This window comes from Corvus cornix, chromosome 11 (genome assembly GCF_000738735.6).
Source record: "Corvus cornix cornix isolate S_Up_H32 chromosome 11, ASM73873v5, whole genome shotgun sequence".
In the NCBI taxonomy this organism is placed as follows: domain Eukaryota; kingdom Metazoa; phylum Chordata; class Aves; order Passeriformes; family Corvidae; genus Corvus; species Corvus cornix.
The window spans coordinates 1,299,036-1,326,084 of record NC_046341.1 but is presented as its reverse complement, the minus strand read 5'-3'; the positions used below and the strand labels follow the sequence as shown (position 1 = coordinate 1,326,084).

The following is a 27,049-nucleotide window of genomic DNA, read 5'->3' as shown; positions in this document are numbered from 1 at the left end:
CCTGACCTGCCTTCGTGCTGCAGGGCAGGGTGTGCAGCAAGGAATGGTGCCTGGTCACACTGACCCTTCTCCTCCAAGCTGGATCCCAGATTTGCCACCTGCAGCACTGCGTTTACTGTTGCACTTGTATTAGCGAGGCTGCTCCTGCAGCACAGCAGTGAAATGCTGATCCCAGTGCCAAGTCAAAGAGCAGAGCTAGGGAAAATGATGGCAGGAGTTAAGAGCCATCTTTTTCCCATGTTCTGGGTTTATTATCCTGTTACTACACTGCTGCAAGAGCAGCTTTACCTTCCAGCCTCAAATCCACTGGATTCTTAGAAACTTCGCTCTAAAGCCTGACCAAACCTCAGGTCCTTCAGCAGAGCCCAAGGTCCTCCCTGCAAAAATGCAGCATCTCAGGGGCTGCATTTACCACACAGCCAGGCTCTTACCCAGGCTCAGGTTTGGTGTCATATTCTAAAGGCAGGTCAGGGCACGCTGGCATTGCAAGGTGGTCACAGGGCATGGGGGACAACGTGGATGCGTCTGTAACAGTGAGGGGGGGACAGTTCCTGAGGCTAAAGACAGAAGGTGACTCACCACTGGAATATGGAGCTTGCTTAGGGGTTTGCCATCCAACAGGTAGGAGCCTGTGTAGGTGACATACTCAGCGTAGCACTGCGGAGCTTGGGGAGTTATATAGCACAGGATTTTCCGCTTCTCCTCAATCTTCTTCCTGATCTGGAGGTACTCGAAGTAGGGGTTGGACCTGTCGCTGTGGTAAGGTTCGATGTCGTCCAGTTTGATCGCATCGACGATAGCTGCCAGTGTCTGCTGGATCATCTCCCTCGTCTGCTGGGTGGACGTGTTGATCTGCTGCTGCAGCTGCTGGTTGGAGCGCTGGAAGCGGCGCTTCCGTGGGTGCTGAGCCTGGGAATCGTCCTCCTCCGTGATGCGGCCTTTGGCACGCGTGACGGGCGCAGAGACGGGAGGAAATTCCTTCTCGGATGCGGCGGCGTTCTGCTTGTTTTGGTTGGCGAGCATCTGAGCCCGGTTCCTGGTAATCCGCTGAGGAATCTCTTCTATTTTGGGTGGTTTGGGAGCTTCTGCTACTGGTTTTTGTACTGGTTCAACAATTTCTGCTTGAGCATTGCCAGGAGGTGCGTCCGTCTGGGATGGTGGGGCCTGGCTCCCGCCACGGGCCGCAGCACCGTCCTGCGGAACGCTGCCCTCAGAGCCCGCCACGGGCACGGGACAGGGCTGGGAGCTGCCCTCTGCCGCCCCACCGGCCGACGACAGCTCCTCCTGCACGGCCTCCACCTCTTTGCTCTCTGCCTGCGTGGACTCAGATGGGGTCTGCTGGAAAACCTGCGCTTCCGAGTCCTCCGCTGCCTTCTCCTCAGCTGCGTTCAGCGCTTCCGAGGCGGCTTCTTGTGCAGCCACTTCTGCTTTCTGCTCCTCTGCTGGTGGCTCCGTGTCCGTGGGCAGGGTGGCCGCTGCCTGGCTGGCCGGAGGCTCTTCCGGCTCACCGGACGCTATCACAGACGGGCCGGCTTTGATGATCCCAGCGCTCGGTTCTGAAGCTGCTGCTGGGCTTTCCTCCACCGCCTCTGCCTCGGTCATCTCCGTCTCTGCAACGTCCTTAGGCTGGAGTGGCAGCTCTGGAAGCGAGAATGGGCCAAGGTCCAAGTCATCCTCGGTGTTGGTGAAGGGGTCGGGCCACGTCACCGCCTCCTCCGCGTTCGCAGGTGCTGCGTTGTTGTTCTCCAAGTAGTTGTTTTCTGGTGCGGTGACAACCTCGGCCTGAGGTTCTGCTGGCACACAAGGGGGCTCTGGAGGGATCTCTGGTGCTTCTTCTGGAAGAGGCTTGCAGTTGTTGAAGAAGGTGTCTAACCTAGTAGGGGACATGTACGGAGCTTGCTCTTCAGCATTTGCAATTTCTCCTGGAACTGCTTCCTCAGCATCCTCCTTGACTTCCTCCAGCCTCGGTTCAGACACTGACAGAGGGTAAGAGATGGGAGAAACAGGGTAGGAAGTCTCTGTGGGAATGAAAGCTACTGGCGCAGGATGAATCGGCTCTAGGGAACAGAGCGGGGGTTTAGGGGACTCGGAAAACCTCTGGGGAGATTTCATCAGAAGCTCCGAGCCCACAGACCAGGTGACAGAGTGCTCTGCGGGGTTGCCCACCAGGTTGGGAGGAATGGTGGTGTCTGGGTTTCGGGAAGGAGGGTTATCCCAGTCTATGTTGTTTTGTTCTGGCATTCCCGAACTAAAATGGTTTTCTTCGATGGGTGGTAGGTAGGTGGATTCTGGGGGCATGATGGAGGCAGTGGCTTGCTGCTCCTCCGTGGTGTCCAGGGGCATGCCGAGGTCAGGGGGAAGAGCACTTTCCACTGAAGGAGCCAGCAACTCATCCCTGTGCGAAGGGGAGGATTTTGCTTGTAAACCAGAGAAGACACTTTCGGGCGACTGGGCGACCCCGCTGACGGCTCCCGGCGCGCAGTGCAAAGCTTCCACTTTGGGTGAGGAAACTCCATAATCCGGGGAGTAATACCCAGGAGACAAACACTGGAACTTCTCAGCAGGAACAGAGGGAAGGGGAACTTTCTCCTCCATTAAATGCTGCACTGGAGAGTCATAATTTGATGTTGCTGGGACACTTTGCTGCCTGAAAAACTTATCTCCGACGCTGAATTCCTCTTCGGGTGCCCTCCTGATATCCACCGAGATGGAACGGTAGAGATTCGAGGAGGGTATGGTGCGAGTTGGGGTCTGACTGGGGTTCTCAGGGAGCCCGCTGTTAACATTGGTGTATCTGTCAAAGAAGGAAGGAGAGCAGGCGTTCATGGACATGGTGGAGATGGGCAGCGAGTGCTGCGAGTCCGCGCACTCGAACATCAGGTCCGTGTAGTCCTCGTTGCTGCACGACGGAGTCCTGGGCGTCTGCATCACCTCCTCGTAGCTCGGGCACGACACAACGGATGCCGGGGTCGGGACGCCCGTGGGCCGGTTCTGATCCGGCCTGGGAGATGCCGGGAGGATCTCCTTCAGCTGAGGACCCGTGATCCAGTCCTTGGAGTCTGTCCCCACAGCAGGCTGTGCCTTGTTTTCTGGTGACAGAATAGGAGTCAGGGGACCCAACTCTTTGAGTTTCTTGTCCTTGAGCTGCGTGTCCAGCGTTAGCGGCTTCTTTGTCGGCAGATCCAGGCTCCTCTTGCGCACATCCTCTGAGCTTTTAAGTTTGTCCTTTAACTTGGGGTCTCCGGACCTGTGCCGCATTTTCTCCATTTGCTTCATTCTCTCCTTGTGCCTTTTGTGGCGTTCCTCGATCTCCAGGTCTTTCTGGCTCAGCATCCTCTCAAAGCTGGTCATCATCAAATCACCATCTCCCAGAAGTTTCTCCCTCGGCCTGGCATCCTTCTTGCTGCTGTCTTTGGAAAGGGTTATTTTTTCATTCCCGTTGCTTATTTTTATGGACTCTGATTTGTCTTTGTCTTGATTCTCCTTGAGCTTCTCCTTCAGCTTGGTTTCACCAAATTTGAGGTTGTCCTCCTTGGATTTATCTTTAAAGGTGGTAACTTGAGGCCCATCCTTGTCTTTGAGTGTTGACTTTGGCTCATCTTTGTGATGTTTAAAGAAACCATCTGTGTGTTTGTCCCTATGCTTTTCCTTTTCCTCCTTCCATTTTTCCTTGTGTTTATCCCGCTTCTTTTTCTCTTTAGCTGTGCTGATGGTGCTGGAACCGTAAGTCTTTTCTTTCTCCGCCTTCTTTGACAGCTCTCTTTCAGAATCATTTTTATCCTTCTTTTCAGAAAATAAGTAATCAATGCTCTTCTCCGGTTCCTCATCAGCCTCTCCCTTCATGTTGTAAGAAGAGCCAAAAGCCTCCCCATCCACAGAGAAATCCTTTTCATAATGAGTGGAATCCTTTCTGCTGCTGGAGTCCTTGAATTCATCTGATTTTTCCTTTTTCTCTGTCTTCTCCTTCTTTGCTTTTTCCTTCTCGTGACTTTTCTTTGAGGAAGATGAGGAATGTCGGTGCCTCTCCTTCTCCTTGAGTTTGTCCTGCAGGCAGGGTAAAGGGAGAGAGTCCTTAAACTTTTCTTCAGCGGCGTCGGTCAGAGAGAGGTTAGAAGACTCAAAGAGGCTGGTGAGTCCTGGCTCTTGCCCTCTGTCCGTGAAGCTGTCAGAGGAGATCTCGCTGATCTTGTCATTGGAGTCATCCCTGTAGTCATTCAGAGCCTCCTCCTCCAGTTTCTCCAGCAGGCTCTTCTCTGACTCCCCTCCTTTTGAAGACTTCTTCTCTTTGGAATGCTCCTTGTCCGGCTTCTCCTTATGTTTGCTTTTCACCTTGTCATCACTGGTGTGTTTCTTCTCAACCTTTTCTGGGAGCTTTTGCTTGTTTTTCTTCTCCTGAGTGGAATCTATGGACACTCTTTCCTTCCTGTCCTTGTACTTCTCACTGGAGTCTTTATCCTTCTTCTCTTTGTGTTTCTCAAAGGAACTCTTCTCCTTCTTCTCCTTTCCCCCTTCTGATGTTCCTTTGTCCTTTTTCTTCTCCTTGGACTCCTTATCCTTCTGCTTCTCCGAGTGCTGCCGGTCGGAGGAGTACTTGCGGTGCTTGTCGGGGTACAGCTCCTTCTCGGCCGCCGCGCCGTCGTCCTTGTCCTGCAGACTGTCCAGGCGATGCATCTCGCTCCCGGCCGAGTCGCCCACCTTGAACCCACTCAGGCTGTAATCGTCCCTCTCGTCCTCGCTCTCATCCGTGAAGATGTCAGCGATGCTGTACCAGCTCTTCTCCTTGCCTTTCTTCTCATCCTTCTTCTCGGAGAAATCGTCTCTGTCTGTGGAAAAGTTTTTCTCTTTCTTCTCCTTCACCTGGTCGAAAGAACTCTTCCTCTCTTTGTCTTTGCTGTGAAGATCTTTGTACTTCTCCTTGGTTTCTTTCTTCTCTTTGAAACTCTTCTCTAGTTCTTTGTCCTTCAGGATTTTCTCTGGAGCAGCTTTTTCATTTTTCTCCTTGTCGCCTTCTTTGGATTTTTCCTTGTATTTTTCTGGCTTCACCTTTTCTTTTTTTTCTTTATCAGGAGCATCTTTCTTCTCCTTTTCCTTCCCAGAATGGTGCCTCTCCCAACTCTCCAGGGTTTTCCCACTGAACTCGGGGTCAGACTTATCCTTGAAGAATGTTTCACAGCTGTACTCCTTGAAGTCATCTCGATAGGGCTCCTCCTGCTTCGTCTTGGGATCTTTTCGCTCTTTAGAGCCATCAGAGGAATCTTTTCTGTCTTTGGTGGTTTCACCTGTGTCTTTTTCTTTCCTCTCCTTGCCAGTCTCCACAGAATCCTTCCTTTTCTTATCCTTTTCAGGCAAATAACTGGGAGTAACTTTGTGTCTGTCTGTTTGGTCCTTTTTCTTCTCAGAGCTTTTCTCCACATAATCCCTCTCCTTCTTCTTTAAGAAAGTGTCCTTTTCATTCCGCTTCTCGTTGTATTCCTTCTTCTCTTTCATTTTATTTTCCTTTTTCTTGTCTTTAATTTCCTCTTTCACGGGTTCTATGATTAATTTTGCCACGGTGTCATTTTTAATCTCCCTGAAATCCGTTATTGGAGAATCCCAGCTGTCCTCACCCTTGAAATCGAAGGATGAATCAGAGGACAAGTCTGAAAACCACCTCTCCTGCTGATCATCCGAAAGGCTGAACTTCGTGTCCTCGCTTTCAGCAAATTGAGTTTTGTTATTAAACTCATCAAACCCAGACTCATCCCTGTAAAGTTTTTCTTTTTTGCATTTTTCCTTCTCTTCCTTGAAGGATTTTTCTTTCTCTAGTTTAGAAACCTTCTCCTCCTTCAGCTCATTCTTCTTCTCAGATTTGGACTGCTTGTCCTTTGACTTCTTCTTTCTCTCCTCCTTGTGTATTCTCGGCTTCTCCTCCTTGGGAGATTTCTCCTTGACAGGTTTCTCTTTTTCTGATTTACTCAATCCTTCTCTGAAGGATTTGCTCAGGTCTTTACTACCATCTTTGATTTTTCTTAACGATTTCTCCTCTTTTGAGGATTTTCCAGTCTCATCTTTAAACAACCACTCCTTCTCCTCTGCTTTACCTTTGGGGAGCTTTTCCTCCTTCTTACCATGTTCCCGATCGTGCTTTAACACTTTCAACTTGTTTTCGACTGGATTTTCTGTCTCTACTATCAAGGCTTTCTCAGGCTTTTGTTTAGAGTCCTCAAACTCAAAAGAAAATGTTTTGATTATTTTAATGTCTTGGCTGACAGGACACTGTCCCTTCTCCTTGTTTTTATGTTTGTGTTTTGTTTTATGCTTTTTAACAACCTTCCCCTCCTTGTCCAGCTTTGGAATTGCTCCATCCACATTGCTATGGAATGAATTCTTTTTCTCAGAAACAGTGTTGTGGGGGGTGTTTTTCTTTTTGTGCTCTGGTTTCTTCCTGACTGGCTTTAGTGACTCTAAGCTCGAGTCCTCGGACGAATAGTCTGACTCGCTCGTCAGCCTCGTCCTGGTGGAGTCCGATAGGGAACTGACGTCTGACCAAGCTGGAGAAGATATGGTTTTCCAATTGTCCGTCCTCCAGTGCTTGGAGTGCTGTTCTGTAAGATTAGGATTGTGTTTCTGGGATGCTAAACTCCCATGAGAAGAGGTCGATGAGGCAGACAGAGAGTTAAACAAGGAGGACTCCTTTAGCACTAGCCTTGAGTCCTTTACACAGCTAGAGCTCTGCAGAGAGTCTCTATCATCCTCCTCACTCTCCACGTTTTCACTCTCTGATTCAGAGGAACAAAACTTGTCATTTTTTTTGCCAAACCGAACCTCTTTGCTTTTTGTCTCCTTCTTCCGCTTCTTTTTTACTTTGCTTTTCTCCTTGGGTGCCTTGGCGCTGGTGGGCTCCCGAATTTTGCTGCTGGGCAATATGGAGTGGGTGGAGAGGCGCAGCTTCTCCCCCGTGCCCACGGCCACGCTGGTCTCCTCCTCATCCGAGCTGTCCGACAGGATGCGGTGGGCAGCTTTCTTTGGTGTAATTGTGTTATTTTTAGTATAAGTTTTCACTTCCATTTTGGGTATGGAAATGAAACTGTTTGCTTTAGTCTCTTTCCTGTAATCCTTTTTCAGCAAATGTTTGTCATCGACCGGCGGGACCCGGTCCTGCTCATCGTCCTCATCAAATTCATACTCATCCTTTACCGGGGTGATGGTTTTGGGGGGCTCCTGGGCCTTGGGCTTGTGCTTCAAACCCTTCTCAAACTCTGAGTCTGTGTTATTGCCATCAACGGAGCTGGAGGGAGCGAAGGAAGGGGCGTCCTCCTCTTCTGAGGTCTCTGCAGAGAGAGAAGAAAAGCGTGTTAGGGACTGCCAAGGGTTTTGGGGGGGGAACATCGGTGGTCTCCTGCACACACCAACCCCTGCAAACAGCCCTGATGCCCTTTGGCCTCACCCAGCCTTTGCAAGTTGGCAGCCAACAGCTCGGAATGCCAGGCTGGGGGATCTTTTTGGAAGGAAGCTCCTCCAGCTCCAACCTGCAAGGGATGCTCCTCAAAATAACATCCTGGGTGTATCACAAGAACTTTGGAACAGGGTTGTGACTGCACACAGTGTGGGTAAAGGTTCCCCAAAAGACTGGAAACTCTAATTTGCACTAATTAAAACCTGTAGAGTGTCCCACAATGGTGGCACTGGTGGAAGAAGCTCTAGCAGGCACAGCCCAGAAGCAGAACCTGAAACACCAGTGCTGGGACAGCCAAGGGACAGGAACACAGGGTGGGCACACAAACCTCCTCCTCTCCACTGGAACAGCCCACCTTCCAAAGGTAAGACATCCATTTACCTGCAATTGGCTTCCAATCCCACATCCCGACTGCACCAGGGAAGCGATCTCAACGTTGGCTTCCAGGGCAAGCAGCCCCCCGAGCTAAAGCTGGTGGTTAGGTTGTCTGAATTTGGGTTACAGCTACGGGTGGGCTCCTGACCACGGCAGCATCTGACAGGAGTCTAACTTCACCGTCCTCTTAAGGTCTCTGTGTTAACAGACAGCTGCAGGCCACGAGTGTCACTGCCATGGCCACAGAAAGGCCAGTCTCACCTGTGGAGCTCTCTTCGCTGGAGGGGTACGTGGTCTTCCCCAGGAGCAGGTTCACCATGGTGGGAGAATTCGCTACTTTTAAAGGTGTCTCGCCCTTCCTGTTGCTTTGATGAGGATTCCCTCCATAATGCAACAACAATTTCACCACCTGAAAAGAGAAATTGAGGCTTGAAGATGCTCATGATGTTTTCATTCCAGGGGGGTTTTTTTGCATTATTTTAATACATAACTAAAAGAGTGATGTCTTCAGGACTAACATAAGAGAGAAACCCCAGCAACATTCCCAGTGAAGTGGTGGAATCACCATCCCTGAAAGTGGCCAAAAAACATTTAAGGACAGGGTTTAGTGGTGCATTGGCAGCATTAGGTTAAGGGCTGGGCTCTGATTGTGGAGGTCTTTTCCAACCTTAATGATACTGTGATTCTAAGAACCAACCTGGGCAGGAAAGAAGGGGAAAGAACAAGGTACAAAATCATACTCCTGTCCCAATTCCAGAAGGATGAACCATCCCCTGTGCAGGGGAGCTCCAAGTAAAACACTCAACAGCTCTGAGACAGGGACATTCACAGAATCAGGGAATAGTTTGGGCTGGAAGGGACATTAAAGCCCATCTTGTTCCACACTTGGCCGTGAGCAGGGACACCTTCCACTAACCCAGGTTGTTCCAAGCCCTGTCCAGCCTGGCCTTGAGCACAAATTCCTGCCCATTACACAGGAAATGAAAAAAAAATACTCAGAATCTCCGTGTTTTCAGCGGGCTGCTTGAAGCACAAGTTTCCAGAAGAGTCATTTAGAGCACAGCAGTGAGCTCCAGCACCCCAACCTTGAAGTGGCCGTTGTTGGCCGCGTCGTGCAGGGGGGTGTCATCGTCCAGCCCCTTGGTGTTGACCTCGGCGCCGGCCGCCAGCAGCTGCTTGGCCACGTCGTAGTAGCCCCGGTTGCAGGCCTCGTGCAGCGCCGTCCAGCCTGCAAGGACAGCGACACTCAGCACACGGCACCACCTTCACAGGACACTCAGACACAGGGCAAGTCTCCTCCAGGCCCAGAGGCTGCAGGGTCAGTGTGGCCAGGGCTGTGTTGCTCTGACAGCCAAGTTGGCTGTGTTTGCCCAGATCCCCATGGCACAGCAGGAAGGAACCTGCAGCTCTGCCCTGCTACTCCTGCCAGGCAGTGATAGAATCAATCCCACTTTTCCCTCTGGTCACGCCATGTGCTACAGTCAGAGCATCTGCCAGACCGGATACAGCCCCAGGAAATGGAAAGGGAAAGTTTTATTTGGAAAATAAGGAGAATTGCTGATGTCATGTGAAAGGCAGGTCTTAAATCTGTTGCCCTTTATACCACTGGGTTGGAAGGGATCTTAAAGCTCATCTTGTTTCACCCCCTGCCGTGGGCAGGGACACCTTCCACTATCCCAGGGTGCTCCAAGCCCTGTCCAACCTGGTCTTCAATGCTTCCAGTGACAGGGCAGACATAGCTTCTCTGGGCACCCTGTGCCAGGGCCTCCCCACCCTCACAGGGAAGAATTTCTTCCTAATATCCAATCTAACCCTGTCCTACGTCAGTTTAAGGCCATTCCCTCTTGTTCTGCCACTCCATGGTCCTGTGAAACATCCCTCTCTAGCCTTTAGGTTTGGCTTTAGGTTCCAATCCCTCTGTAAGGGAAACCCTGGTGCCCAGAGCAGGCCTGAGCTCCGAGACAGCCCCCACACAGATTTTCTGTGTGCTCTCCAAACACAGGAACACCGGCCCAGGCTCGCGGGGAAACCAAACAGCAGGGTCTCAGCAGTAAGGGCAGCTCCAGCTCTCAAACAAATCTCTGAAGAGCACAGAACAAAATATTTTGTCGTGTTCAAACAGACTATTTTTAAGCAGAGCCTGTTTTGAAGTTTCCCAGCGCGGCTGCTCCGGTGTTTTGCTGATAGTGCCGTGGGAGCACGTTCCATTACCTTCACTTGGAGCCTTTGGAGGGGGCACCTGTACCCGGAATTAATCACAACTGATACTTCAGTCTGGCACTGGGATTAATCATACGGGCGGAGGAACAGCCGTTATTTATTTATAGCCCCAGAATCGTGCAAAGAGAACAGCAAAGTCAAGCTCTCGGACGCGCTGAAGAAAGGCTGATCCAGCCCCACCGAACGGCTCCTTCATCACCCCTTCCCCATCATCCCATGGCTGCCTCCTCCCTGCAGGACTCGGGGTTGTTCCCATCCCATCCCATCCCACCACCCTGAGCAGGAGCTTGGCAGCACTGCTGAGGAGGAGGAGTAGGAGGACGAGGAGGAGGTGGTGCTACTCCTGAGCTGAGGGTCAGGATGGTCAACATCTCCTCCAATTTGGGTGCCTGCTGGGAGCTTGACCTTGCCCTTCACATTCCCTCCCCATCAGCTGCACCCCCACATTCAGTCCTTAAAAACAACTCCCAAAAATTCACAGGCATCGGCCCCCCAGCTCCAGAGTGATGACTTCACAAGCCCACTCTCAGCTGTACTTCTGTGCACATAATTCCTTCTATTTTAAGTAAAAACAGAGCTAAACCAGCCCACCTCCCTTTGCAAATCCCCCTCCAGACTTCCAACACAGCACCCCCGTGGAAGGGAAGAAGGAAATGGTCCCGAGTGGCCTGGTCAGTTCTGGTGCGTGGAACCACAGCAGCTCCAGGGATTCTCTGGATCCTGCCCAGCCCAGCTTCACCACCTCAAGCAGACTGCACAGCCTGGGAATTCTGCTCCCAAACTCCAACAAGAGAACTGATGCTTCAGGAGGTTTTTTTAATGTGGCCTTTCTTTGCTGTTTGGTTTTTTTGTTTTTTTTTTTTAAAGGGCAAAAAGACTTTTTCCTCTTCAAAGAACAAAACCACGATTTTTGGCAAATCCCCTCTTTCCACGGCACAACCCTGTGTTAGGAACAAACTACTTTTTCTGGTGGGAGTCACTCTTGGAGGTGGAACACACAACCAGGTGGTAAAAGGTTGGGATTCCTGGGCTGTTACCTGCAAAGTCCTTCACATTGACATCTGCACCCTCGATGATGAGCTCCTTGATGCGCCGGGCGTCCCCGCGGATGGCAGCGCGATGCAGCCGAGTCTCTCCTCGCTCGTTTCTCTTATTTACTTTATCTTTGGTTTTGGAGGCAGAGTTGGGAGTTCCCTTCTGACAAACTGTAGACTGAGAGGGATGCTTTGGTGTTGTGTCAACTGCAGGGAGGAGAGAAACAGCGTCAGCAGCTGCCATTCCAAACAACTCCTAAGCCCTTAGAGGGAGCTCGTGCATCGCGTTTCGTCTCGGCTCTTCCCAAAATATTCACCACAAGGCAGCCAGAGGCAACCCAAGCTCCGGAGTGGATGTGAACAGAGCAGCCTGTGTGTCCCACGGAGGTGGGAATTGCGGGCTGCCAGAGCCCACTGGAGAGCTGCAGTCCTGGCAAATGCTGTGGGCAATCCCGTGATTTGGGAGCAGACAATGCAGCTCCTTACCCCCAAACCTCAATTCTCGAGAGAAGTGGCCTTTTACCAAGCACATGTGAGGTCTGATGGCCTTGGGAGGAGAATGTGCATTTCCTGGGAGAACACTGGAATGCTCTCGACACTCTGCAGCTTTTTCTCTTTTAGTTTTCCCAAATAACAGCAACGTAAGTGGAGAGATTGGTGGTTTTTTTGCTAAAAGCTGCAGTGTTGTGTGTAGGATGTGGATGTGAGCACACGGATAGCACAGACCCTCCAAAAACCCGGGGGGTGGGGCAGGTTTGAAACAGATAAAAACTACTAAAACACAAAATCCGTGGTAAACACATTCCAGCTGCTCCACATCTCAAGTTACAGCTGTGGTGGCTACACATCTTATCCCCTTCCACAAGAAGAAACATTAAAAACCTACAGAGGATGATATTTTGTCTTTATTTACAATCCTCCTTTACTGAGATAGCCTGAGAGAGACACAGAGCTGAGGTGAAGGACAATCCCTTGAAGGACAAGCTCCAGTTGAGCAGCCAGGGTGGGCTCCGTGGTGGCCTGGATCGGGCCTGAGGGACACTGGAGAAAGGGAGGCCAGCCAGAGCCACGTGTGGATCCCAGTGACACCGTACCTGGAGTCACCTGCAGAGCCCTGTGGGAGCGGTGATACCCCACAGAGCAGCAAACCAGCCCCCCTGCACCGTGCCAGGGGTGGCAGCTCAGCCCTGCTGCTGCAGCTGAACCTCTGGTGACCCCAGGAACCGGGAATTCCCGGCGTTTGGGGGCCTCTCACGGCACCTCCCCCCTGCCCGCCCACCCCTCGGAGCTCACCCCCTCCCCAGTCTCACCTGGGCTGTTTGCAGACTCTTCTGCTGTCATCTGCATGAGGAGGGCGACTTGCTGGCGCTCGGAGAGCGGGTACCCTGCCCGGATCCCCGAGAGGCCCATGCCGAAGAGCAGGCCAGGCTTCCTGGTGGCGGGCTCCTTTTTAATCCTCTTCCGCTCGGGACCCTGCTTCTCTGTGGGACAAGGACACAGAGACACAAGCCATGAACGTCACTGGAGCTGAAAGCCACGGTCCTTTCTGAGCATGGGACTGACAGTTCCAAAAAGCTTGTGGTGAGTGAGGGATCCCTGTGGTGACGGATGGATCCCTGCAGTGGCACCTGGAGCAGCCAGCCAGGCTCACACCGCTGAGGGTGCAGCCAGGATATGCCCCACTCCTGCTCCTCCAACAGCCTCCCATTCTCCTCCACCATCTAAGAGCAGCACAGGAAAAGAGGGAAGGGATCCTTTGAGGGGCCACTGCCAGTGCTGTACCTCCCATCCTGCTTTAGGAGCCTCCAACCCACGCCAGGGTGCTCGGAGGAGCTTACACAGCCTGACACCAGCACAGGATGGACTCAATGGAGGCACTGAACAGCCTCAACAAGGAGAGCTGAAAGATACAGGCTGACAGCTCGGAAATGTGGCCATCACACCCATGACCATCATCATCATCATCAAAGCAAGGAGGCTGCAGCCAAACAGGTGTGGGGAGCACCAGGCTGGTCCTCTCCTTCCAAAGTGGCTGCTCCCACCTGGCCCAGAGCACCCACCTGGCCTCAGGTCTTCTGCAACTCTCTAAAAAAATCCCAAACAAACAGGAGGGGAGGAAGAAACCCCAGATGTTTCCTGGCTTGTCATCCCAAATCCCAGCCTGACACTGGGTCTCCTAAATCATCCAGCTGCAAAGGCAGCTCTTGCTGAGGGACCAAGAGCAACCACCCCCAAAGCTGGGATTTGTCAAATCCTGCTGCACCATCTCTCAGAGAACCACAGCCACACCAGAGTCACAGAAGCATGGAATGGTTGGGTGGGAAGGGATCTGAAAGCTCATCCAGTCCCATCCCCATGGGCAGGGACACCTTCCACTATCGCAGGTTGCTCCAAGCCCCGTCCAGCCTGGCCTGGGACACTTCCAGGGATGAGGCAGCCACAGTTTCGCTGGGCAACCCGAAGGTGCCTCAGTGCCTTCACCATAATAAAAAATAACAATCCTGCAGCCTCTCCCCCAGCCCTGCTCAGCCCTGTCACGCTCCATGTGGGTCATGGGCACATGGCCAGTGGGATGGAGCTGTGGTGCCTCCACGCAAAGTCCAGCGGGTCAGGAGGAACCACCAACAGACGGGGTCACACCCGGCCACCACACTCTGCAGCACAGCACAGGTCTCCTCCTTCACCCACCCAGCTGCAGCCGAGGAAAGGTCTCTGGCAGACGAGGGCAGCAGCGTGTGGGGATGCTCCGTCCCTGCCGCTCGCAGCTCCCACGGCTGAGGCACAGCCAGCTCCAGAAACCTTTTCTGGGCACAGTGCACAGAGCTGCCAAGCTCTGTAGCTCAGGTCCCACCTGGAGCAGGTGATTTCCATCGACCCCTGCTCCTGGAATCCCATACATTTAAGAAATAATGATTGTTCCAGGGAGACTCTCAACCTGAGAGCACGGCCACCCCTCCTCAAAGCCCTCTGCTCATTGACCAGAGAAGCTGTGGCTGCTCCTGGATCCCTGGAAGTGTCCAAGGCCAGGTGGGACAGGGCTTGGAGCACCCTGGGATAGTGAAATTGTCCCTGCCCATGGCAGGGGTGGGATGAGATGAGCCTTACGGTCCTTTCCAACCCAAACCATTCCATGATTCTATGAAATGCAAGCCCTGGAAACATGTCTGCATTGAAGGCGAATCCCAGTCTACTCTGAAACCACATTTTGGTCATCCTGGCAGCTGTAACAGAGCTGGAAGATGAAATCAGATCATAGGACAGTTTTTTAATGGCTTAAAATAAAATTAAACCCAGCATGCTTACGGGAAGACAACTTTGCCGGGGTGGCTCCAGGAGCCACGTTGCTGTGCTGTGTGTCCTGCCAGGGGACACAGGGACACCTGATCCATGTGTGCAGCACCTCCCTGCTCCTCCTGAGACTCTCAGCTGCTGCTCCAAGCTGCTTAAACCCTGCTCAGACAGGCCTGGCTATCCCCAGCCTCGGTCACATCCAGCCGTGCCCCAAGGCCAGGCATGAAGACATTCGAGGGGTCACATCTTGGCTGGTGCCAGCAGGCAGAGTCCCTGAAGTACACGGTGCCCAGGGCTGCTCCGCACGTACGGAGCCACAATTAGAATGGGAACATTTTCATTAATATCCCTTGGCTGCTGCAGGTTGTCAGCACGAGCCTGGGATTCGCAAAAATTGATTATCAAGTTCAACCGAAACCCCCTAAACTCCTATTCATTCTGCAGTTGCAGAAATTTCCTCCTCCACAGAACATTTAACATTACAAAGCATGTGATCAACAAGATAAAAATAAATTGGAAAGCGACTGCTGCTTTCTCGCTCGCTGAGGGGAGGCAGCCGAGGACTCGGGCTCGTGCTTCCCAGTGGGAAGGGTTCAAGGCCAGCTGGATGGGACCTGGAGCAACCTGGTGTGATGACCTACCCTTAAGGGTGGGATGTCACACCTGGTCCAGCGGAAGGTGTCCCTGCCCGTGGCAGGGGGTGGAGATGAGCTTTAAGCTCCCTTCCAACCCAAAACATCCCAGGATTCTGTGATTCTATGGCTCCAGTGCTGGCATCCCAGTGTGGGCAGTGTGGCAGCCCCTGGCTCCCTGAGTGGCACAATCCTCAGGCAATGTGGAGGGATCACATCAGCAAGATCCTGCAGTGGGTCTGAAACACAAGCAGGAGGATGGAGATGGAGCTGCTCCCAGCACCCACCTCCCATCCTGAGCCTCAGCTGGGTGAGAATCCCGCCTGGCACTGGGCTGGCTCTCCTGGCTCTGGCTGGTCCCAGGCTCACAGAGCTGCACATGTTATTTCAGCCCAGAGGATTTTACTCAGAATCAGATTTTCAGCAGATTTAAAGGTGTCCCTGCCCAGAGATCTCCACTCGCCGGCTCCTGCGGGCTGCTCCTGTGCCTCCAATTAACTGCGCCTCTGCAACTCCTTGCAGCAACATGGAGTGACTGGAGAGAAACTCTCCCAGTGTTATCCACCTCGGCTGACAGAAAAAAAGCTGATTTCACACTAAAATCCCTTTAGCAAGCACAGACCCCAGTGATAAGGGGGGGTGTGCAGGCAGGGAGCCCCCAGTGCCGATCGGCAGCGGCGGTGGCTGGACCGTGCACACAGATCCCAGCGGGAGGAGGACCACGGCAGCCCACGGATGCTCCATGAGCCCGGGATGAGCCACACCTCCATGCAGCTATTTTTAAAGCAGCTCGTTTGCTGCTTGCTTCAGCCCTTCTGCAAACCTCCCGAGCATCAGCCCTGGTTTAATTCGGGGATCCTGCTCGGCTCTTCCCTCACGCTGACGCCAGCAGGAACCGCGTGCGCAGGCTTAAAGGGGAAAGCAGAAGCTGAGCCGGGAACTGCTCCTGCCTTTCACCACACAGAGCCCGAGAGGCTGCAAAGGCAGAGCAGGAGCAGATCCCCAGGACAAAGGGGTTTGAGCACTAGCTTGAGGGTGGTTCTCATGCTCACATGAGACTCTGGGCAGTGCTGCAATGGGGAGCACAAATCCAGGGCTGCTGGAAGCGCCTTGGCAACTCCACAAGAATCCCAGGGCAGATTGAGAGGGATTCAGTGCTGCTGGGCTGGCTCTGTGTGCAGACACAGGCTGAACCCAGCCTCAGGTGAAACGCAGAGGGGCAGGGAAGGCAGGAGAGCAGGGCGGTGATGGAAAACCTCTCGGAGGTTTCTCTGGCGCACGGTGGGATGCGTGCAGGTCGTGGGGAGGCCGGAGCCACGCGGCTCCTCGCTCCCCACGCACGCAGCACACCCCGTAACGCAGAGAGCATCTGCTCCCACTGCTCGGCATGACAACACACGCTCGGAAGGTGGAACCCTGAGGAAAAACACCACTTCCAAAGAGCGGCTCGCGCCGAACGTCTCGGTGCCGCGCGGCCACGCCGAGCGCCGGCTCACCGGCGAGAGGGGCTTTGCAACCGCTGCTGTGCCGAGCGAGCACGACCAGGAGATCAATAGGAATAAATTAGAACGGCACAGACAGCAACAGAGACTGCACTGCACCCCCGGGAGAGCACGCGGGCTCCGCTCCCCCCAGCCCGGCCCAGCCTGCGTAAGAGTGACTCATTCCTGCTGCAGAACTTGGAGGGCATGAAACGTTTTGGAGCATGTCGGCTCAAAGCAGGGAAGAGCAGGTCCAGCCCAGCACCGTGGCCTGGGGATGCACTCCCAGGCTCACAGGGCACCTGCAATGTGGGCCGATGATTCAGAAGGTGAAAGGCTGACAGCAGCACGGTCCCACCACATGCCAGAGCTCTGGGGCACTCCAGAACTGAAGGACAGGCTGAGGGGAAGGCTGGAGGTGGCAGGAGCGGCGTGGAAAGGGAAGCAGCACCGTGGCACAGGTGGACAAACAACAGAGGGCAGCAGGACAGGCCAGGACACTCGGTGGTGAAGAGCTCAGTGAGGAGGGTGAGCAGGAGACCCCTGGCATGCAGAGGAACATGGCTTGGGCTGGGGGGACACACTGGCACCAGGGGGTCATGGGCACGCTGCAGAGCCAACAGACCAGGGGCACAGCCAGGAGGTGATCTGGAGGAAAACAAGAGGAAAAGCAAGGTCTGCCTTGACAGAAGGCACTCTGAGCTGCTCCCATACAGCAGGGAGCTTGTTCCCAGCCTGAAGGATGGAGAACCAGAACCTCATCCCACACTGCTGGGAAGGATGGTGGAGACCTTGGCTGTGAGTCAGGAGCAGAGGAAAGGTGCCAGAAGGAACAAGCCCCTTTATAACCATGTCAGGTCATTGTGTGCAGCTGAGCCCACCATCCCCACTACTCAGCTGGGCTCCCTGGGGATGAGGATCTGCAGGGCCCGACCCCACTGGCTGCAGTATTTTGAAGTATGATTTGACTGGAGAGGTTTAATGCTGTGTGACAGCCTGTGATCCAAATCCAGGTGTTCTCCCTACACTTGCAGGCCAGACCCCACAGCTGTGCCCCGATGTGTAAAAGCAGCTCCTCCATAGAGTGGCCACTGGCACCCAAAATGCTGCGAGAGGAGCCCAGAGGCTTCATCAGAAACAACAATATCCATGTTAAAAGTGAATAATTCAGAGCAAGACCAATTTTTAAGTCAGACCGTTCATTTCCCACGAAATAGAAAGAGCTGGAGGAGGGAGGACGGGGGAGGAAGGCTCCGGCCAAGCCCTCCCCTCCCGGAGCTGGGGCCAGGACACTCTGCAGACAGCGCTGATAAAAGCTCTTGTATTAAGGAAAAAGCCATCATTGATAGATTTTTGGTTCACAGAGACACAGCACACTGCAACCTCTCCCTCTGCATGTTAAGGAGGTGATGAGGGGGGAGGAGGGAGATTTATGGCAGCTCCCGTCATAAAACGACCTGGTTTTCTGCGCAGCCCTTCCCAGATGGCTGCTGCACACGGGGAGTTTCTCAGGGTGATCTGAAGGCTGGTGTGTGCCAGGCTCTCCACACTGTACTGGCATTATAGAGCCCAGCTAGGAAGGGAGAAGCTCTGACATTCACTCTCTCCCTGGTTGCTAGGTGAGAACAGTTTCTTACTATTTTAGTAAAAGGATTGAAATGACACAAGCAAAGAAAGCCCTGCTGCAGCGCAGCCCCTGCGAGCCCCAGCTGCACACACCGGAGCGCAGCCAGGCACAGGAACGGCACAAACACCACTGTGGGATGCAGATGCCTTTTTTAATAAGCCAGCAATTTGCTTCTCACGGATTCCCTTGCCAGCCTCGCCGACTTGGGACTAACGAGCCCGTTCCCGAGCCCGTTCCCATGCCATGCCGCTCCAAACGCTCCAGCATTAGGCAAGCAGCAGCCGGCTCCGGGCGAGGATGGTTTGGGTCAGCTGATTCATCGAGCATTTTCTAACCTACTAATTAGCGTCATGTAACAACCTTGGGGGATTAGAGAGACGGAGTTTGAAGCTCCAAGGCCGGCTCCTGCCAACCATATTCACACTGGCCCTCGGCCACCACAGCACCTCCCTGGCCGGCCACGAGCCCCAGAATCAGCCCTGGGCTCCCGGAGAGGTTGATGTGCACAGACCAGCTTGGAGAGCTGGTGGGGGTTTCCCTCTCCCTTATTCCTCCAGAAGCACCCAGGGAAGGAGATGGACACACAGGGAGAGAACTGGACAAAGAGGGAGGACTGGAACACACAGTGGGAGGGAGTTGGGCACCCAGCGAGGGACCCCCAGGGAGGGAGTGGGACACCAAGGAGAGCAGGGCCCCCAGCACTGCTGAGGACCACCAGCTTTGACCCGGCCTCGCTCAGGCGCTGTGAGAGGCCAAAATTATCTCAGCGTGCTCCGAGATTTGTACTGAGCCCCAACTCTCCCTGCTGATGACAAAAGGCCTGGAAACCACAGCTGTACCTCGAGCCAAGGGACTCAAGTGACAGCGTGACATCCAGCTGAGGAAACCATCCGCAGGAGGAGCGGGCACACGGCCTTCTGCGCTCCATGCATCTCACAGCTGCTCTCCACCAGCGTTACCTGTCCCACTCCGCAGCGAGGGACCTGTTGCTGCGGATCCATCCCGTCAGAGCCCGCGGGAGGTGGGGAGTGCCCGGCCCCACGCCGGCAGTCTGGTGCCGTTGAGTCAGCCGTGACTCAGCCGTGGCTCAGTGCCGCAGCCACGGCACCGCTGCGCCAGCCGCCCGTGGCCCACCTCTCCTGCCAGGTGCCTTCCCAGCAGGACTGTTCCCATCTCCCTCTCCGCGTGTTTGTTAATACCACAATTATCCAATATTCCTGGGTTTGAAGCCCCCTCCCAGCACGGCGCACGGCCGGGGAGCCGCGCGGAGCCTCGCACGCTGCTGGAGCTGCTGGAAGGAAAGCTGGCTGTGCTCGTTTGGCGGCTGCCAGGCAGCACGTAGGCTCTGGGCAGCGCCTGTGGATGTGGGGAGATGCCACACGAGGGAAGGAGAAGGAAGGAGGAGAAGTCAGAGGCACAGAGATGCTGCTCCCACAGTGCTGGAGCTGTAACATGCACAGTCTGGAGGCTCATGGCTCGATGCCATTTTTTTTTTCCTAAAGACAGTTTATTTAGTTAACTCTGAAGAACCCGAGAGCCAGAATTGTTGCTCTAGAAACCATTTTGAGAGAGATTATTTTAAAAGATTTAGCTCTGAACTAACCGTACCCAAACCATGCGCTCAGCACAGTGCTGGCCAGTAACGCCTCCGGGAGCCCACACAACAGAATCCTGGAATGGTTTAGGTTGGAAGGGACCTTAAAGCTCATCTTGTCCCACACCTGCCATGGGCAGGGACACCTTCCACTGTCCCAGGGTGCTCCAAGCCCCAATGTCCAGCCTGGCCTTGGGCACTGCCAGGGATCCAGGGGCAGCCCCAGCTGCTCTGGGCACCCTGTGCCAGGGCCTCCCCACCCTCACAGGAAGAAATTCTTTCCCAATATCCCATCTGCCCCCAAACCGTCCCGCAGCACCAGCTGCTGACCCACCCCTGGCCAGGGTGGGTTTTGCTACCTTTCCATGGGAGACAAACCCACCTCTGATGTTTCTCACCCCACACATGGAGCACCTACGTCAGGGCTGAGCCAGAGCCATCCGGGAAAAAAGCAACACACAGCGTGCTAAGGAAAATGAGTCACTGCAACACATCAGGATGAGGATCCACGCTATTGTTTAAACATCTGAACAGGAGAAAAATACCCCACTAGAAGCAAAGAGAGAGCTCTGCTAGCTCTCAGCTCCCACGTCCTTACAGCTGAATTCCACGTGGCTGTGGAATATCCTGGCACACGCCCTCATGCACACACAGCAGCCCATGGACACAGCCTGGGAAGCAAGACCACATTACATAAACCACCCGGGGTCAGCCAGCAGCGATGGTGCAATCCCGCTGCTCCGAGGGCTGGGAGCAAAGCTGAGGAGCAGAACAAGCAGCAGCCGCCTCCCCCTCCTGCAGGAACGTGGGGTGGGTGCACAGCAGCCTTTGTTCCAAACAAAAGCCTGTCCTGCATGTCACACGTGTGTCCTCAGCCAGGTGCCACTGATGGCACCAGCTCAGACTGGGGGGGACTCCTCCACCCCCAGAACGTGCAGCTTCTGCGCACCACAAACACGTCTGTACCTGCCTCTACCTCGAGCCAGGCCAAGGACCAGACAGGCTTGAAACACCCTGCAATGGGATGATGCAAGAGCAAAGCAAGGTGCCAGGAAGTCTTTTCCCATCTCCAGCATCTGATTCCTGGAGTAAATGATGTCAGGGAACAGAAACAGGCTCCTGCTAAGCACCAGTCTGACTATGCACATCGATCTGCAGCTCCTTGCTGGGATCTCCAACCCAGTGGCTGAGTCACTTCCTCCCCAGTCCCCACCAAACAGGTTGTTGAGACTCGCCTGCACCTTCCACACACCTTCCCAGAGTTTGTGAGAGCCCAGTTTGTCTTTAAATGGGTGCCATGACCCCCCTCCAGGTCTCCTCTGGGAGCTGGGCTGCCACTGCCCCTCAGCTCACCCACTTCCCCAGGAAGGACGAGCTCTGGAGAGGAAGGGGAAGAGCTCTGCAGAGGAAGGAGAAGACGTGTCCGGAGCTAAAAGTCACGCAGCTGCAGAAAGCAGAGGGGTAACGGGGGAGCCCCTGGGCAGGGGGGTCTCATGGGCTGCTGCTCCCACCCAGCAGCCGCAGCCTCTCCCAGCAGCTCTCCCTGCTCTCCTCTGCATTTGGTTTCCTTCTCGCTGCTGCCAGCACAAACATTTCCAACATCTCTGCAGCCAGAGAGCCAGCGGAGCCCTGGGAAAAGCAGATCCCTGCCGTGACGTTCCAGCTGTCACGAGGGTCAGACAGCCCTGCAGCCAGCTTGGGCTCCAACTCTCAACCCAGTATTGAACGTAGCACAAACACCCTTGACAAAGAGCAGCTCCAGCTCTGGTTAATCAGCTTTGCCTGGGCCCGGCCACCCTCGCCAAGGTGACACCCCAAGGGAGACACCACAGCAACCCAAAACTCTGCAAACAGCCAACACACTTCAGACAATTAACAAATGTTTGGAAACTTTCTCTCTGGACAGGGAGTTCAGGAACACAAACCCATGGAAACACTGGGCCAGCCTCAGGACACGTCACCACCACATGTCCCTGCCCATGAACAGCCCTCACTGCTGCAGTGGCACTCCTGGCCCTTCCAAATCTGCCCTCCCAACTCCTGAGCCAGAGGAGACTCAACCCACGTCATCCCATCTCCCAGGCTCACCACAGAGCACCACCAAATACAGCCTTTGTACCATTTTCAAGGATATTCCCAACTTTTAGCCTGTTCTATCTCTTTACACAATCACTGAGCTTTACCAGAACTATTTCCAAATGCAGATTTCCCAAGAATGTACAGGAAGAACCCACACAAACCTCTGCCCAGAAATCCACAGCTCAGCCCCTCACAACCAAACAACACAATTTTCTCCATGCCAAAGCTTTGTGACAGCTCTTCCCAACTGCTAACAAATCCAACAGCCCATCCAGGAGCCTCATGCACCAGCCACTCTTCTGCTACAAGACTGACCTGCTTGACCAGATTCTACTTGTTGGTTTTCTTTTAAAGACTATTCATCTTTATTCCCTTATTTTCTAAGTTCTCACAAGCAGGCCCTGCTCCACGGCTTGTCCCAGCCACAGTTCCCGAACCGGGATAGTCAGAAACAAGGAGAACAGACAAGAGCTGAAGGAAAGGGGTCCCCTCACACAGCCATGGCTTGGTCCACCTAAAAACATCCCTAAGAACAGATGTGCACGTGTGGAGCAGAGCAGTCATCCCATCCAGCCCCTCGTCCACATGCCTCTTCCTTCAATTAAAAAATACAGGGAATTTGATACAACACTTCCCTACGGATTGGCTGCACACTGGATCCTGTGTGATCCCCACCAGCCCCATCACCCAGGATCTGAGGGTGGAACGTGGCATTTGTGTACCTGTATCCGAGTCTTTTTGATCTCCATTTGTTCCGACAGTGAAAGGCAACTTGCGTTTGGTCGCTCGCTCTTTCACCTCTTTGCCGCCATCGCTCCGGTCCAACTTTGGAGTCTTGGTTAGAGAAACTTTATCTTTATCCTGGAAAGAGAAGAGACCAGATCAACAGGAGCCTTCCCCAGACTGTGCTCACCTGATTCCCCAAATCCTGCACTGGCCTCATGCAACATCCCTTCCCTTTCTGCTGCTGATTTCCAGCATCAGGGTTTGCCAACGCAGCCTCCACCAAGATCTAAAGCTCTACCACCACCAGAGAAGAGCCAGGCCAATCAAGGTTGCTGCATGGTGCCAAATCCCAACCAATTCATGTGACAAATGAATTGTTTGCGTGAGGCTGAGGATGCACCTGGCTGTGGGCACAGAGGGAAGGCAGGCTGGGATAGGGGAACCTGAGGAATTCCAAATGCAACCACACGACAAGAATGACCCATTCTTGCTTTGTGTCAGTCCTGTTTGTTCAGGCTGGTTTGGATTTCAATGTGAAGCAAAAATGCTGTGAACTGCTCGGAAGCAGGAAGAGATTTTGAAGGAACGTCCTGAGCAAGTTACAGATACTGAGACAGATGAGATTTTTCATGTGACCAGGGAGAGCTGGTTCCCAGCTCAAACTCCAGGAGTCCAGTGTGCTGGGACTGCACAGCCTGAGGTCATGCCCTGTGTTTTCTGTGTGTGAGGAACAGGATTGTTTTAAGTGAGCAGTTCTGGACTGACCAGTGTGCCCCTGCCCGAACAACAAGGGCAGCACAAGCGGCTTTGTCACAGATCTGACTTCAACAACCCAGCAAAACCCAGACTCTGCGCTTTAGAGGCAGAGTGAGATTAAGTACAAGAACCTCAGTACAGGAAATCATGCCAGAGCGTGGCTGGAAGCTCAGACGAGCCAGCCTAAGAGCATTCCCTTGTTTAGAGAGGCACAGTCCTGCTGTCTGGCCCTGGCAGCTCCCTGGCAGGTGGCCCCGGTGCCAGCAGTCACAGGACTGCGGCGTCACCGTCACCGCGCGCGTCGCTCCTTCCTCTTTCCGTGTCTGCCTGGAGCCCACACTTCACCCACAGCAGAAAGAGAAGCCCCTGACTCGCCCCAGGGGGATGTGTTTGCACATCCCTGCGCCACAGGCAGCGTGACAGCCCCGGGGCCGCCCTCCAGCGAGGATGAAGGAAATGGGTTGGGGAATCCCTTTTTTGGTAAAGCAAGAGAAACAAACCTGCCTGACAGGGCTCTGTGGTGGGAGGCAGCCAAGGCACGCTCGGAGCCCCAGGAAGGGCAGCCCTGCTCGAGAGCAGCCGGCGAGCACCGGCCCCGGAGCGACGGGACAGAGCCCCCACAGCCAAAATAAACACTCCAGCATTTCCTTTAAACCCTCCAGATTGAAAAGCTTTTGACTTATGTTTTCTGAGGTGAACAAAAATAGTTTGGAATAACAAATGATGCCACTTCTACTGCTCTGAGGTGGCGGTGAGGCCAGGGAGCTCCCGTCACCTGCCAGGAATGTCATGTTGTGAGCAGGTACCCTGGTCTGTCCTAGTTCTATGATACTATGAAATATTTTATCAAAAGGATAAATAAAATGTGTATGTTTTCTGAATAAAAGCCACCAAATAAATAATGCACCTTGTCCCACAGTGGCCATTCACATCCTGAACTTTTCCTTATATCTACTTGAATGAAAGGCATCTCTGAACACTGAAGACATGAGTCTGTGAGGTTCCTGCCGGGTGAAGCAGTCAGGGCACCAAGGCTGTATGAGTTCAAGAAGCATCTGGATGATGCTCTTAGACACACAGGTAGGTTTTCTGCTGGATTAATGCTGCCTGGGATCTCTGTGCACTCAGGAGTGAGAAAAAGGGCAGGACAGGTAAAAATGCAGCTCATTCTAGAAGTTTGAATCATGGAATGGTTTGGGTAGGAAGGGACCTTAAAGCCCATCCAGTCCCACCCCCTGCCATGGGCAGGGACACCTTCCACTGTCCTAGGCTGCTCCAAGCCTCATCCAGCCTGGCCTTGGACACTCCCAAGGATCCAGGGGCAGCCACAGCTTCTCTGGGCACCCTGTGCCAGGGCCTCACCACCCTCACCGGGAAGGATTTTTCCCTGATATCCCATCTGTCAGTTTAAAGCCATAGTTATTGCCATGTTGCTAAGATCTCCGTGTTGGAGGAGAGACAGAGTAGAGGAATGATGACAAAACCCTTCTCAGAGCAGAGGGTGAGCCCAGCGTGGCCCTGGCAGTGTCCGTGTGAATCCCGGTGCCGGGCACGCTCGGGCAGCGCCTCCTCTGCCTCCGCCCCAACGCTCGGAGCTGCTGATCCCGTCAGTTCAGCACAATTAAATACCAGGAGCCAAGGAAGCGGCGGCAGCTTTGAAGATTAATTCCTACAGTAGCACAATGATAACCTTTTCTACTAATTGGAGCAAGGAAGATCCAGACTTTGCTTCCCCCTGGAAAGCAGCGACCTGCTGGGGATGCCTGCAGCAGCGGGTGGAACGTCAAGGCAGTTGGAGAGTCCAGCTCCTGAGAGTTTTCATTTTCTTATTTTAAGCTTTACTTCCCTAATTATTTCCAATTCTGTAATGAAGAATGTTGTCCTTTACTCGAGTAAAACCTTGTTTCATTTTTAGGTCTTCTCATGTTTAAAGTAAGCTCAGACTCATCGGAATCAGGTTTCACAAATGGAACAAATCCAAATTAGAATCACAAAATCCTGGAATGGTTTGGGTTGGAAGAGACCTCAAAGCTCATCTCATCCCAACCCTTTTTGCCATGGGCAGGGACACCTTCCACTAGATCAGGCTGCTCAGAGCCCCATCCAAGCTGGCCTTGACGTTGCAGAGCAACTTGTATGAACACCCCTGTGCAAGAGCTGGGGCTCTCCAAGGCCGGGACAGGAGTCTGGGGATGGGGAAGAGTCGAGAGCTCAGCAGCAGCAGCAAGTTCCCCTTTGCAGGTGTTAATAAAAGCTGCTTTGGCAAAGGGCTGTCAGCAGCCGTGAGCAGAAAAAATCCCCTCCTGACACATCACACTTGCAGTAAGAGTTGCACTATGAGTAACTGAGCCCACCTTGAGCTACTCCTGCAAAAGTGAAAAGATGCATCACGAGTCGCTCTCAGCCGCCGTGGTTGGAGCACAAACCCACCAGGAACTGGCCCCAGCAGCCACCCAGAGCGAGCTGCTGCAGGGTGGGGATGGAAGGGCTTCTCCCATCAGCACCACAGACCCTGACATCAATCTGCTTAGGGCATTTGTGACACACGAGCAGGCCAAAGGCCAGTTCTCAGAGCAGAAACAATCCTGTGGGATTTTTTGATGCAGAATTCTGCAAGACAGAGACATTTAGATGGGGCTCTGAGCACCCTGACTTAGTGGAAGGGATGAGATAAGCTTTAAGGTCCCTTCCAGCCCAAATCAGTGCATGATTCTACAATTTACAAAGGCATGCAAAGAAATCCGTATTTCCAGCCCCGTCACCTCGCTCCGACAGAGCCTGACTCGCAGCCCAGTGCTTATGCAGAGACTTGTACTGCCAGCCATGGAAATCCCCAAAGCCCTTTGTTCTCCAAAATGAGCTCTAAGCATTTCAGGTTGTGATGTCAGTAAAAATTAGACAGCAATGAACAAAACCAGCACGGGCAGCCTGGGAAGAGAAGCCCAGGAAGGCTCCAAGGCTGGTACCCTGGGCAATGCCCCACATCAGATTCCTGCTGTGGGCAAACAACCCACGCTGCAAAAAGCAAATGCTGCCACAGAGGGACTTTCCCTGCACCAGAGGGTCTGTCCTGGCTGTGCCAGCAAGAAGGGAGAAGGGGCAGAAGATTCCCACCCTGCATCACAAAAAGGAATGGGCGCAGTTTTACCCAGAAAGCAACTGGATTTGGTGAAAACCAAACAATTCCCTAAATCTGGGCCCCCCATAGCCTTCCCAAAGCCAGAGTACAACACACACACACGAAGTTCCAGAAAGTCTGAATTTGTGTTGTTATCAATGCTGCAATAAAACATGTGGAGCATGGAGGTGACTGGAGCTGAAGCCCCGTTCCTGTGAGCCTCAGGCACCGAAGTTTGTAAGAAATATGACCCTGTGATGAGCACGGGTTGATTAACTTCACTGAAATGTCATCTCTTCAGTCACCCAGATACTCCTGCAGGTTTCACACTCCGGTGAGTGACTCTGTGCTGGACACAGAGCCCAGCACTCACTCATCCAGTCCGGAAAGCCCTGACAGCACAACAGATTTCATGAAGAACTGAAAAATAAGGACCACGTTTCCCTTCTCTGAAAAGGAGAGAAGGGGAAGGAGAAAGACCTCAAGTTTTTTTAACCTCTGCCAGCTCCTACAAGCAAAAACCAGGGTAAGTGCTGTTCTGCTTGGTGTTCACTGCAGCAAAAATGCACTTTTGACTATGCAAGAGGGAGCATTTCCCCATAAAGAGGCAAAGGCTGTGCCGAGCACACGGTGTAACCATGCAGCCACGCCAGGCCAGGCCCACCAGGAAATGCTTCTGAC

The 27,049-nt window shown here is 53.4% G+C and overlaps 1 protein-coding gene across 2 annotated transcripts in view; it reads right to left on the bottom strand.

Moving 5' to 3' along the window:
• The window catches only part of ANKRD11 (ankyrin repeat domain 11), a 132,203-nt gene that overhangs the window by 3,226 nt on the left and 101,928 nt on the right, over positions 1–27,049 (bottom strand). For both annotated transcript variants that reach the window (XM_039558469.1, XM_039558470.1), the window contains exons 4-9: positions 22,491–22,629; positions 12,375–12,545; positions 11,068–11,271; positions 8,896–9,038; positions 8,072–8,219; positions 580–7,310 (exon numbers count right to left, since the gene is read on the bottom strand). In XM_039558469.1, coding sequence (XP_039414403.1) covers positions 580–7,310; positions 8,072–8,219; positions 8,896–9,038; positions 11,068–11,271; positions 12,375–12,545; positions 22,491–22,629 — 7,536 coding nt within the window. The remainder of the gene's footprint in view (positions 1–579; positions 7,311–8,071; positions 8,220–8,895; positions 9,039–11,067; positions 11,272–12,374; positions 12,546–22,490; positions 22,630–27,049) is intronic.